The sequence below is a fragment of the Hippocampus guttulatus genome, chromosome 11, assembly GCF_054856545.1.
Source record: "Hippocampus guttulatus isolate MCC_2025c chromosome 11, RoL_Hgut_1.0, whole genome shotgun sequence".
NCBI lineage: Eukaryota > Metazoa > Chordata > Actinopteri > Syngnathiformes > Syngnathidae > Hippocampus > Hippocampus guttulatus.
Window position 1 is genome coordinate 10,046,772 of NC_141271.1, and position 13,834 is coordinate 10,060,605.

Consider the following 13,834-nt stretch of genomic DNA (forward strand, 5'->3'; position numbering starts at 1 on the left):
TAGCTTTGCCGTATATCTGCTTAGTTAATGCTAATATTGCAAACTGCCATAGATGGACTCACGAATATCATCTTCTTGGTCGCATTATATTGCAATAAAGACCCGATGTATAACAAAAACGGTAATCATAGACATACAGTGTATTCTTTACCCTTTGCAAAAAATGACTAATATTACGACAGAGTATTGAGACACAGAGTAGAAGTAAATGACTCAGTCAGTAATGCACACCAGAAAGAGACACAGTGAATTAATCATGATGCACAAACTATTTCTTCCAATTGAATTTAATTCTGTAACTATTATTTAATGTTTTTACAAAGTACAATAGTACGAAATGCTATTTTACTCATTAAATAACATTGACCATTTTTTGTTGGTGTTTTGGGGGAGGATGGAACGGATTGATATGATTTCCATTCATTTCAATGGGAAAAGATGATTTCAGATGTTTTGGGTTACGAGCTGTTGTATCTCAAGGCACCACTGCCTTGGGAATTAGGATAGGATGTGAGGGCTCAAAAGTTATCATTGAGAAAATCATCCATGTAAAGAATCCATATATATGCATCTGCCTTCCCTCTGTATTTTTGTGTCCCCAGTTTGGCATTCGGGAACTGTAATGGCCTTGCGGTGGTCGACTACTTGCAGAAAACCATCCTGTTGTGCATGTCCACTCTGGATTTGTACGGTGCCGCTGATCCCTATCAACGCCTTACCCGCTCCCCCCGCAGGAACAGACAGTCCACCTCAGGTAGTGAACACAAACATATAGGCACATACACACATTTATCTGTCTGTGCATGTAGTTAACGAACACACACTGAACACCCTCTCAAACTTCAAGAGTTAATTATGGAGGCTACCTTCTTCTTTGTGCACTTGCACTCTTCTATCTTCTCTGGAGCTGCTTGCATAATTGGAGACTGATCTATGTTTAAACTGGACTATCCACGGGTACCTTTCACGGTTAATCAATAATGCAGGCGGTTTAATTAGATTTCTTAAGTAATCAATACCATTCCCCTTTAGATCTTAATCAATCAACACTAAAGGAAACATTAAAAACGTGCCTCATAACGTAAATGGTTTTGACCAGGTAGACTGCTCACACATGTTTAAAAAGATTCATCAACATTCATTCACATGCAAAATGTGATTACTGAATATGAATGTTTAAATGTATCCCACTGAGCTATTTGATCTGTTTGATATCAAAATACAATTTCATATGCCGATGGAACATTCTTTATTCAGAACTTTAGTCTGACAGTTTTGCAGACGTTTCTCTCGGTCTGATGATGAATTAGTATGGATTAATTTTCTACAATGTAGAGTGATGATATTCCAAGTAAAGTAAAATGGAACTTATGTTTCAATACGGTATGTTTTTTTTGTTTGTTTTTGTTTTGTTTTTTAAGAATGAGGTGTCCCTATTGTACAGGCACATATTCAAATATTGCAACTCTTGCTGTTTACAGGACCTTCATTAAATTGTATTTTTAAACCTTCTTCCACTGAATGTATTTAAAAAACAAACAAACCAAAACTCTAAACAGTACTTGATCTTGATCATTCTGCCAAATATAGGAACCAACAAAGACCATCATCATCATCGGAGTTAGTCCAACAAAACATTGCGTGAAAAAAAGATCCCCTTTTCCTGCTCTCCCTTGCTTTCTCTCGCACAATTTAATACAAAGACCAAAAAAACAACAATCCATTCACACGTATTTGCCTGTCACACATCTGCACTCTGATATGAAGTGCATGTTAACAGGAAATGTGTGTCAGACTGAGCTGCATTCTTATGCATGTTGTCCTTTACGTTATGTCCTGTCTATATTTTAGCATTGCTTGAACTGAGGCCTTAAGTCAAAAGGCATCCTGTAGAGTTCTTGTCGTCCCGCCTGACCTACGCCTCCCTTCTCCTTGAAACTGATCTTCACTGTCGAAAGACTCTTTTTGTTTTGGTCCCCCCCCCACACTAATGATCTGTCAAAACGTTCACTCTATCTCGGAATACATTATCTACAACATTCTTCAATGTTTTAGATCGGATACCCGTGCTGCTTTGAAAAGTGGTTGGATTTTATGTTACATAATACCCACAAGTGTAGCCAGCATGTTTCAAAAGGATTTGGTGTTTGCTTAAAAAGGCCCCGACTAGGTAGATGGAGGGTTTCTTTTGAATTTGAGAGGTAACTCTTTTCACTGGCTGTTGCGTAAGGGCTGTTATTGGCTTCTACCGCCTTTATGGTGTATAAAGGTCCCTCTGTTTTAGCTTTACAAGATCAATTTGGAAAGGAAAAAAAAACACGCCACCGTGGCCTTTTCGCGCACCGCAGGTGGTGCGAAATTTAACAGAATACAATTCTGAACAACAGGACCAGCCAACACCAGCAAAAACACACATTTCAACTCTTTCTGTTAGCAAGTTTTCATTTAAGAGACCGTACAAAAGTTAGGTGATACACCAACAGCAACATTCTGATGCAGCTTGTAGCTAATGGTACTCTTAAAAATTGATTTATACATTTATTTACTTCATTTGAACATTACCTTAGTGTTTCTGCTATTTGATTTCACCTTCTCTTACACTCTAAGACCGTGTGTTCTTTTCTCTTTCCCCCTTTTTCCCCCTTCATTCTTCCCCTCCACACACTTGATTTCTCGAATTCCCCCTCCATCCGAAATTAACTCCAATTTCTTTTCTCATTCTTATACACACTAACACCTTCACAAACCTCTCACCCGCACTCCTTATTTTCCCACTACTTCCTCCCTACCGTTTCTTCACTCTTCCCCCTCCTTCATCTCCGACCTAATGATGACTCTGTGGCTGCTGGTGTGGGCATGCGGGCCTGCCTGACAGAGTTTTGCATGCGCGGCCTGTCTAACTTTTATTCCGATTCAAAGAAAAGGATCCGTACATCCTACCAGAGTAAGTCAAGCCTACCAGATAGGTTATACGGGATGTGTGCCCATGTGCGAGGTGTGTTGGTCTTTGTGTGTGTGTGTCTGTGTGTGTGCGTGTGTGTCTGTGTGTGTGAGAGAGAAGCTTGCTAAGACAACAGGGTTATTGGAAAGGGAATAACCAAGACAAACCAAAGAGATGCTTGGAATGAAGCTGGCTCTGTCTCTGGCCTCATGATGAAATATCAGAACTGATTGAGCCAGTAAACCCGAGCTGCCTGTTCCAGCCATGTCCAATGGTTTCCACATTGCAGAAACAGCCACTCTGTGGTGTCTGTTATTTGTCCAGTCCAGTTACGAATGTTATGTGATCCATTTGATGACCTCGGATTTTGAAAGTGACAGTGAGTAGAGTGAGAACACAATACGTGCTCACTTTGTACAAAAACTCAACGAGCATTCTGGGTGACACGGGAAAAAAAATTTGGGACAGTAAAAATAAAATCTCTTGTAAATGCTTGTGCATGGTGCATGCATTGAGATTACAATCCTGCATGCATTTTTTTGGATTTTATACCTTGCTGTATGTCACTTCAATGTGAGATTTGCCCTGCTTAACACTGCGTTACTGCCGTGTCAACATGTCAATGCACACCAGAATTCAGCCACTCTGTGCCTGAAAATGAACAAATGCGAAATGTCGAATTGCACACCCACTCCATGTAACAACATGGCCTGAACCGATGTTGTTCAAAATCTGGACAATAATCATCAAGATCCAAAGCGATGAAAACATTAGTTCAATTTTTTTCCTTAAGGGTCTGAGTGGCTGACACTGAGCAAGATACAACTGTTGAATCTGTTCAAGCAGCGATGTCAAAATAATCACACACAGCGTCTGTATACTATGTTCTCTTCCTCTTGACTGCCATGGGCTGTGGCAGGCCTTACTGAACTATCTGACAACCAGCAGTCTGTTGACACGGAGAGAAGCAAGTCGCCCACCTCAGGTAACCAATCACACACTTGCACCACAATCATACTTCTCTAAAATATATCACTTGCTGCTATGAGGCCATGCGGCGGATGCCATCATCTTCAAGAGCCAGCAGCAACTGTGTGGTATGTTCTTACCGGGCCGGTGTCACTTGATCCTTTTTCCACGCCATGATTTTTCTTAACAGGCAGTTGAACATATTTGAGAAGAGCTGCAAATCATACCTGGTGGTTGGTAAACCCAAAAAAAAGGGCTGTTGTTACTTGATTTATCGTTAAGTCCATAATGGGCTTGTTCGGTGTTGCGTGTGATTTCATAATGCATTTGTCATGCAAGCTGTTTGCTGGACAAGGAAGGAAAGTCATGTTTTATTTATGTTGTGATTGTGATGTGGTTATTTTATTTGATATGCTGTGCGGTGGGTCTGTTATAGTTCGTTCTGCTGTGCTGCAAATAAAAGCTTGTTGTTGCTGCCATATTGAAAAGGGATTAAAACCTGAACTCTGATCCATCTATCCATTTTCTAATCCGCTTATCCTCACAAGGGTCGCGGGCGTGCTGGAGCCTATCCCAGCTGTATTCGGGCAGTAGGCGTAATACATCCTTAATTGGTTGCCAGCCAATTGCAGGGCACATATAGACGAACAACCATTCACACTAACGATCAGGCCAAGGGACAATTTAGAGTGTTCCATTAACCTGCCATGCATGTTTTTGGAATGTGGGAGGAAACCGGAATACCCGGAGAAAACCTACACAGGCCTGAGGAGAACATGCAAACTCCACACATGAAGGCCGGAGTTGAACTTGAACCCTACACCTCTGTTGTTATTTTCTGAGCATACAGACGCGTAACTATCTAAAAGTGTTTTTTATTTCCTCAGTAAATTATTGGTGAGCTCACAATAGATTTGTCACTCTCGGTGTAGATGGGCAAATTCACTGCTGCTCTGCCCGCGGATGTGCAACATGATCAGTGATAATTTGGCAGCTGGAAAGCTTTTGTATGACATCAGTCTTGCTGTACATCATCGATAAATGTATTACAAATGCTCTTATGTTGGTGGCCAGGCGTATTGGGGAGACAGGCAGACAGAAGACACTGGTTTGAGACCGCTGTCATGAACAGAAGATGAGAGAAAGCCATGAGTGGCCAAGCTCAAGCAGTATGAATAAGCTTGGGATTTGTGCCTGGGCAATTTGAGGCACAAAGTGAGGTGTGTAATTGAAGCTCCAAGTGTCATGGCAACAGTGGGGGTGGACATATTATCAAGTGTGCGCGCGCACGTGTCGGGAGTATGGCGCGCACGTCGATGTGCCCTTCCCAATAAGAGCACAAACTATGAACGATTAGATTTATTTTGATTTGAAAGCAATTCGGTTGGATGAGGAATTGTTTCAATATTTGCCTCCCTGTATCAGTTCAATCACAACTGGGGTAGTAATATTGCATGATTCTTGATGACAACATTTTAAGCCTCTTGCTGACAATTTCGTGCTTTTATGCAACTCGTAATTGTTCGATCGAGCTCTCCTAAGTGCCATATTGTTTTATGTGGAAAATGAAAATGATCTTGATTTGTGGTTTTAATACAGCAAGCTTGTTTTGTTCATTATAATACAGACAAATGAACAATTTCATATTTTAAGACGTGACTACCAACAAAGGAAATCCTATTTATAGTTTCCCCTTCTTTCATTCAGTCTGTTATTGTTTTTATTTGACTTCAGGACACCAATGGGCCCCCTTAAGAAGAGAAGCAAACATGATGAGGCAAATTAAATAGAACTGCTTGCCATGTCTTGGGAGTCTTTTCGAACTGTGATGTGAAAAGGGTCTTTTTGTTTTGTTATATGAGGTATGCAAACTGAGATGGATGTAATGTATTATCTAAACGGGTTAGGATGATCTTTTTACCTCCTGTTGAACATTAAAGTCCATCTCCATGTGTGGCTTTATTGTTGTGCTGTTCCTTCTGTCCTCCAGGTTTGAGAAGGCAGGCTAGTTTATTTCATACGTCTCGCAACTCTCCTTTGTCCTGACTAGTCCATGCACTATTTTTTTTTTACCCCTCTTTGTCATTAGGCGCATTCATTTGCTTTTTCTCCTGCCTGAAAGCAGCACCCCCCAACCCCCACCTCCTCATTTTTAGCGTTGTCTTTCTGTGCTGGTGCCATTGTTTGAAGAAGCTTTGCACTATTTTTGGCTGTAATATAGCAAGGCCAGACCCAGTCAGGAGATGGGCTAATAATCTGACATGTCACTGAGCTGTGCTTTACCCGGCAGGATATATTTAGATGTGTGCATGTCACGGGAGGAAGATAGTGTGCTGAGGTAATGTAGGTGACATGACTTGGTTCAGCTTCTTGCAGGTCAATTGGCTTTCTGAAAAGAGGATAACTAGTTTTAATTTATGAGAACTGTGTACAGTATTTCAGCTCATTCAAATTGCTTCAAGGTCTTTATGAGTTATTCATGATGTGTTGCATGAAGCATTTGACTTTACAGTGGTAATTGGATTTCATTTTTTGTGCATGCGCATTTACATAAATGTGGTTATGTAAATCATTATGGTAATGATTTTCTCACAAATGGAAAAAAAAAAGCCCTTCTAGAGAATCGCTCCCTCTGCACCACAACCACCTACCTTTACCAAATTCCAAATTTAGCTAACAGTTGCAGTCACGAATCTTCACTGGAGTGTATGGAGCATGCGGTTCAAACCTCTGCGGTTTCAAATGCTTCTTTTTACAAAGCATGAGTAAAGTATGAGTGGGCGACATTGATGTGCATCGTTGTTTCACCTCTGTGACTTTTGCGTTGTCAGCTGATGACAGATACAATTGCTTTGCATGAGAGGTTCTATTCTGTTGTGAACAGTTTTGGCAAAGCCACGTAAAGGCTTTTCTCACAACAATTTCGTTTTTTTTTTTTTACAATTAGTATAACACTATAATTCTTCTTCATGTTGAGATTTAGGAAATGAACCGGTAGGAAGTAACATGGCCTAAGCTTAAACATTGCTGGTCTGTGATTGTAAGTGGCAAACTATTGTATTTGGAGTCTAGTGTATTTTTTCCACACGTTGCTAAACTCCCACGGTTCCAACGGGTTCCACTTTTGGTATCGGTGTTGTGAAAAATGCCATAAAAAGCCAAAGAAAAATGCAAAACTGAGTTTAATCGTTTAATGCTGACAGAACTGAGGTTATGGATGGTGCCGCTTCAAACTGCAGTTTGGTGACTTTTCTGAGGGATGTTCTGTGTACATCGCAAACGCTTTGATTGAATTACTAATTAGTATTGTACGACATCAGCTGGGTGATTGACATCCGTGGTTCCCCTGTAAAATGGACAACTCACTTTTCACAAGGAGACATTTTTGTGTGCAGTTCATCATTTATTTGGCTCAAGTCTTGACAATGCAGTGCCATCGTGGCCAATGTAGGAACAAAACAAGACAGCTTTTCTTGAAATGAATGTCACAGGTACCGTATATTTTAATGTTGCTAGGGCCACACTCTATTATGTTAAAAATCACTGGAGTGCCCCCCCCCCTCCCCTTATGACAGGAATCAACGTGTGTCAGGTATACATATATATAAACATGTCTCATTATAAATCACCTCACATTGGTGTTCTACAGTTACTGGCAAGTCTCTCTTTTTCCAAGTTGACCCATAATGTGTCTCTTTCCCTTTTGCTCTGAAAAGTCTTGTTTGTTCTGTTGGATCTCCTATTCCAGTTCATTACCCAACCTCCCTTCACAATGACCCACGCGTCCTGCCAGAGCCTGTGGCCAGTTTGAGAGCCAGCCACTGCAGCCCAGTCTTTTACTTATTGGACAATGGTAAGAGGAGGGATTGTGTCACAGATCCACCTCATCGACATCTGTTTGTGGCTTTTGCACTGTATGCAGAAATGAAGTGGACAATGGCAAGTGGGGTGGTTTCGGATGGGTGTCTGGGTCTTTTTTCAAACAGTCAAATTGCACCATCAGGCCACTACACACCACAGTACACCGAGGGTATGGATGGAAAGCCATCTGAGCATATAATTAATGTCCTTGATATCCAGTTTAAGGTTCATGTACTAGTATTCCCTTTGTTCTCACCTGTAAGATGATTCATAACTGTGTCTTAATAGTAATGTTTTTTTTTCCACTACTAGTGGTTACTTTTGGCCTCCTAGTATGAAAGAAACGACTACTATAAACGACTGTGTTGCACTTACTAGTACAGTACGAGCACAGTAGTTTATATTGGCATATGGTATGCCCTAGTAACATTCTGCACGTGTTGCATCAAATAGTTTTGCCTCACGAATAATATGTAGTTGTCCTACTAGTATGCCAAATTGTCATACGGCTGTGTAGAAATAGTGAATGTTAAAAAAAAAAAAAGTTCATAGTCTAACATAGTAGTTCTCCAAGAGTACCATAGTCATGCTAAAACATCATTCCGTGAAGCTATTTCCATAAAGCCGATTGAGCATTTATGATCATTCCCTCGAATTCCATCTTAAGGTTCATGTAATAGCATGCTTCTTGTCATAGCTAGTAGGAGGACAACCTTGGCCTACTAGCTGGACAACTGCATGTTACTAGTGGCACCAAATGGGTATACTGTGTTTGACAAGTGGATGCTACTAGTAATACTAGTTAACATCTAGAACTTCACTCGTAGTACTAGTAGTACACAGATGTCAACTAGTGCACATTTCTGCCTCACTAGTAACATAGCTGTCCGACTAGTGAGGCAGAAATGTCATATAGTCGTGGAAAATAGTAATTCCACTTGCGCGCCCCATTTGTTCTACTAATGCGTTCAATTGTCACTAGTGAGGACGAAGAGCATACTAGTGCATGAATCTTGAGCTGGATATCAAGGGCAATCGGTTAAATGCCCGGAGGGCATTTCATCCAAGGGGCCGTGTGTTCTAAGAGTAGGCTGTTCTAACATTGCCAGTGTCCTCCATGCTTTCATGCAGGTGACTGTCTCACTGCTCCTGTCATCGCTAATAGTGTTTGCTTTATGTGTATGAACTTTGACCTATAGGACCCTTCACGGCAGGTAGACAAGGGGAAGACAAAGGGTTTGCATTTCCATTGGATACTTCTCTTTTTCTCTCGCGCTTCATTGTGTTCATCACCGCTTTGCCTAGTGAGCCACAACATGGCCTTACATTATTGGCACACGCAACATCGAATTTCATACGATAATATTCTCTCGAGCTCCACATTCAGCACTGTCTGTCTTGTCTCTTGTACTCAATGTGTTGCTAATGAAAGTGATTTTTGCTTATTTGGAGCCAGCATACATTCAAGGTGCTAATTTGAATTTTTCAAAATAACATAATTATGAATCAGTGGGTAAATACTGTACAGTTGGCCAAATGGTCTGAAATCTTTTGAAATGTTAAGCGAGTGGAAGCTACTCATGAGACATTGCAATTCCAAATGTTTGATAGCGTAACAAGACCCCACAAACCGACACCCAAAGGGGAATTGTAGATCGGAATTGATCATGTAACAACAACTGCGACTGTAAAACATTATGGTGATGATTAAATATGTTCATCTTCTCAGTAAGCAACCATCTCTCAGCGCTTTAGGTTTTTTTCAAAATATTTTGCATCACGATTCTGTCATGCAAGCCGTATTGCTATATTTTGAACGCTGCAGCATCTGGTCAAGGTGCTTTATTATGAAAACCACAAAAGTGCTCAAAAGTGAGAAGAGTTATTTCAATTAGAGGTCTGCTTATCCTTGGCGCTCCAGCAAGTACTGTATATTTTCTGTCAAATGATCTTCAATACTGATCTCCCGACGAGGCCATGTTCCGCATAAAGAAAGAGCGACAGACATATTCAAACGAATTCATGGTCAAGTTGTATTCACTAAAACTTTTTTTTTTTGACGGGAAAAAAACTCATCCTGTCGTCTCAAGTTTAAATGACACAATTATCCACATACTAAATACTTGCAAAATGTGGTTTACAAGTTCTTTTGTTGGTCCCCCCACTGTCTCTTATTTTTGATCTCAGGTCAAATCAATTTATTTTGGCTTCCTTTTCAGGCATTCCCATTCTGTGCATTCTGATTTTTAAGCAAAACAAGACTAACAAATTCAATGAAACATTCCCTTTAATGCAGTAGCTGCAATCGTCAGTAGAATGCATTATTTTCATTTTGTTGCATCCTGACAAGAGTTAATGCTGCCTGTAGGGGAAATAAACCTGATCCAGTGGTTTGTTCCAGTACACCTAAACATGAATCCAAATAAGATGTCATATTTCACAGTCATTGCTGGGAATGCTGATGAGGAACTCCAGTGCAGCGTGCATTTACAAATCTGCACCTGCAGCATTTTGCATGGTCAGGTTTAATTTGAATGATTTGCATTTGGTTTCGATTTCCTTCTTTGACTGCGATTAAGATTTTCTTATGTTCAGTTCTATCTTTGTGTTGTTTTATTTTGTACAGTTTTATTTTTGAAGGGATTAACTGGTGCTTTGTTTCCTATTCCTTTGTTGCAGTAAAGGGACCCGGCAGAAAGTTAAGTCTGCCAACAGATCTTAAGACCAATCTTGGTACGGTAGGCGAAAGCCAGCAGTTTTCACGTGTGTTCCTTTGAATCATTTGGTTTCTACTTTTGTCGTGTTTTCTAGGCTTTTGTGTCGCTTTATTCTTCTTTTCACTTCAGTTTCCTTGTCACTCTCTCCTGTTTAACCAGACGGCCTGACGTGTTTGCCCATTTTCTTCCCATTGGTGTCCTCTGATTTGATTTTAATCTTCTATCTTCATTTCTTCTACATTTTGCAAGTGTTTATGTAGGTAACTTGTAATCCATAACTCTTATTTCGACATGAAGCTTTCTATCACATTATCCTGACTGGTCCATCCGCTTATTTTTTGCAATCTTTCCTCCATTGACAGCGTTGCTCGACAGTGAATGGATCACGTGCTGCCTCCCTCATTGTAACTGGATCATTTTCTTCTTTAACAGCATCGCAGCAACTTGAACGTTCTCGCTATACATGTCCAACTGCATCTCCATCATTGTGGGTTCCCTTTTGCTCTGCCTCTGCAGTATACCACATGCTGTCTCTCCTAAAAACGTTCTCAAACAACACAAGTGCCTATATATTCCACTGTAATAACCTTATGTTTTTCTTGCAGCCATAGCAAAAGTGGTAACCCAAATTTCAAAGTCCAAATCAAAAGAGACTACAATTCCATGTTATGTGTAAGATCATTGGCAAAGGAAAAACTGTTGTTCATCATGTTCAAATTTTGGACACGATGTAGTATGTATTGTAAACAGTCCTCCATCTTTTACGGGAATAACAACCGTGGTGGGTTGTATTTTGAGTGACACCCGTGGTAGATTACATTTTGAGTGACATTAAATATCTTCTGAATTTGTACGTGCGGGTGAACGATGTGGGTTAAGACTGTACATTGGAATTCTCTTGTCATTCCGTGTTACATTGGAATTCTGTTGTCGTTCCGTGTTTGCTCCATCAGGTCTCCTGTTGAACGTTTTGCCAATTGTTATTGCCAAAATGAGTCTGTCTTGCATCTCAGTTTGAAATCTTAACTTTTCAAGCTGCAGACACGATGGAGTTTAATTGGTTGGCTCCCTCTTACCTGCAGGTTTCAATCGGTGTGCTGAGTCCAAGTGTTGCACAGAGATTTCGATGGCACCCAGTTGCTTTTCATCCTTTAAAAAATAAATAAATAAATAAATAAAAAAAAAATCAACATGCAATAAATAGCTCAACAGCACAAGTAGTAATGCATACTCGTACTAACAGGATAGTAACTTGGAGAGGGCATTATAATCAATTGATTCTTACAAATTCTGTCCATTGAATATTGCTTATATGTCTTGAAGCAGTTGCAGCAAAATGAGGTGCACTTTTTGGTTGCCGCCAGCAGAGGCGCTGTTGATTTAGTGACTCATTTTTGGTGCGCCAACAAACATCAGCTATGGAAAATTGGCTCCATCCATGAACAACTATCTCATGGCAACATTTAATTATCTCAATGTGACATTGGAAATGAAACTGAACCTTCAGATTGAGCAATCCACTGGAAAACTGTAAATAACATACATATACTTACGTTGACTAGGAATCCCCCCCACCCCATCACCTCAATGAGATTGCCATGCCATTGCCATTAATTACGGCCAAGCTTTACGACATTTCACAGAGGCAAATTTAAATGCCGATTTTTAAAAAATCTTTTGATTTATGCATTTATTTAGCGAAGTGATGTCACATTGTTTCAGAGACTGAACTGTTAATTGCATTTGTGCCGTCATCTTATTTTAATGACAGTGAGCAACAAAGATCCTGCGAGGAATGAGGATTGACTCCAAACAAAATATTTTGCCCACACATACACGCAAACAAGTCAAGTCAAGTCAAGTCAACAGTATTTATAGAGCACTTTCAGACAGCCATCGCTGCATACAAAGTGCTGTACATGGAGCAATTTAACATGCACAATAAACAGTAAGACAAATCGGTAATAAAGGCGGTAGAAAGCACCAAACAGTAAAACCAAGAACAAATCTAAGTCATGCCGAGTCGAATGCCAAAGAATACAAGTGAGTTTTGAGGAGGGTTTTGAAGATGGGCAGCGAGGAGGCTTGCCGAATGTTCAGTGGGAGGTCATTCCAGAGAGAGGGACCAGCAACAGAAAAGGCTCGATCCCCTCTGAGCCTCAGTTTAGTTCTTGGTACTTCTAATAAGGTCTGGTCCACAGACCTGAGGCGCCGGGCAGGTGTGTAGGGGCGGATGAGCTCAGAGAGGTAAGGTGGCGCGAGATTATTCAGAGATTTGAAAACAAATAAGAGGATCTTGAAAATAACTCTAAAATGAATGGGGAGCCAGTGAAGGGATGCCAGAGTAGGAGTTATGTGTTCCCTCTTACGAGTACCAGTCAAGAGGCGAGCAGCGGCATTCTGGACCAGCTGAAGGCGCTTAATGGAGGACTGGCTGACTCCAAAGTAAAGGGCATTGCAGTAATCGAGCCGGGATGTGACAAAGGCATGAATTACTGTCTCAAAGTGTTCATGTGAGAGGAGAGGTTTTATTTTGGCCAGCTGTCTAAGGTGAAAGAAGCTGGATTTAACAACGGCACCAATTTGCCGATCGAGTTTGAAATCACTGTCCAGTTTAAGGCCCAAGTTTGAGACTGTTGACTTAAGATAAGGAGACAGGGGGCCCAAGTCTACAGGATGGACTGTACAAGGGCCACTGGGACCAAACAATATCACCTCTGTCTTCTTTTCATTGAACACACACACACACACATGCCATGCACGCACTACGTGCAGTTTCACTGGACATAAATTAAGGTCTGCATGCCCCTCAGGGAAGCTGTGTGGAGCTGCAATGCCAGTAAGTAACAAGGAGGTCAATACCACATATGATATAATTTGAGATGCAATGTTATGGCGATAGCTAGGCCTACAGATCAGAACTGATAACCCAAAAAATAATCAAAAACAAAAAGCACTCCAAAAACTGAAAGCAAAATTGACACAAAACAAGCCTGTTTTGTTGTAAAATTAGCCTTGATATTTTCCTTGTGTTTTCCTGCTCATACTTAACTCCACTCCCCAACTATATGTTCCCCTTTTCTCTTCCAACTAAATATCCTTTTAACACTGCTTGCTCCTCTCATGTTATTAAATATACTAAATATCTGTCACTATCAGTCATGTTTGGAAATAAGAGAATGCACAATTGACATGCACTCATACAGAAAAAGCTCTCAATAGAATGGAGAGCCCTTTTCAACCATTTAAATGCAGCACCTTAGGTATTCGGTTTCATCTTCTCTCACAATGTGACTTATTGAGACGGATATTGAGGTAGCAAACTAATTTTGGAATGTGACCTTAT

General features: G+C 40.6%; 1 protein-coding gene across 13 annotated transcripts in view; it reads left to right on the plus strand.

Annotated features, from left to right (window-relative positions):
• The window catches only part of stxbp5l (syntaxin binding protein 5L), a 100,624-nt gene that overhangs the window by 71,497 nt on the left and 15,293 nt on the right, over positions 1-13,834 (plus strand). For 4 of the 13 annotated variants that reach the window (XR_015102187.1, XM_086123077.1, XM_086123081.1 and 1 more), the window contains 5 exons: positions 603-754; positions 2,876-2,944; positions 3,861-3,926; positions 7,659-7,763; positions 10,451-10,504. Coding sequence is in view for 12 of the 13 variants with exons in the window: in XM_086123077.1 (XP_085979203.1) it covers positions 603-754; positions 2,876-2,944; positions 3,861-3,926; positions 7,659-7,763; positions 10,451-10,504 (446 nt within the window). In the remaining variant the exon portion in view is untranslated. Of the gene's footprint in view, positions 1-602; positions 755-2,875; positions 2,945-3,860; positions 3,927-7,658; positions 7,764-10,450; positions 10,535-13,834 lie in introns of all 13 variants that reach the window. The other 9 variants (XM_086123082.1, XM_086123084.1, XM_086123086.1 and 6 more) reach the window with 5 other exon arrangements.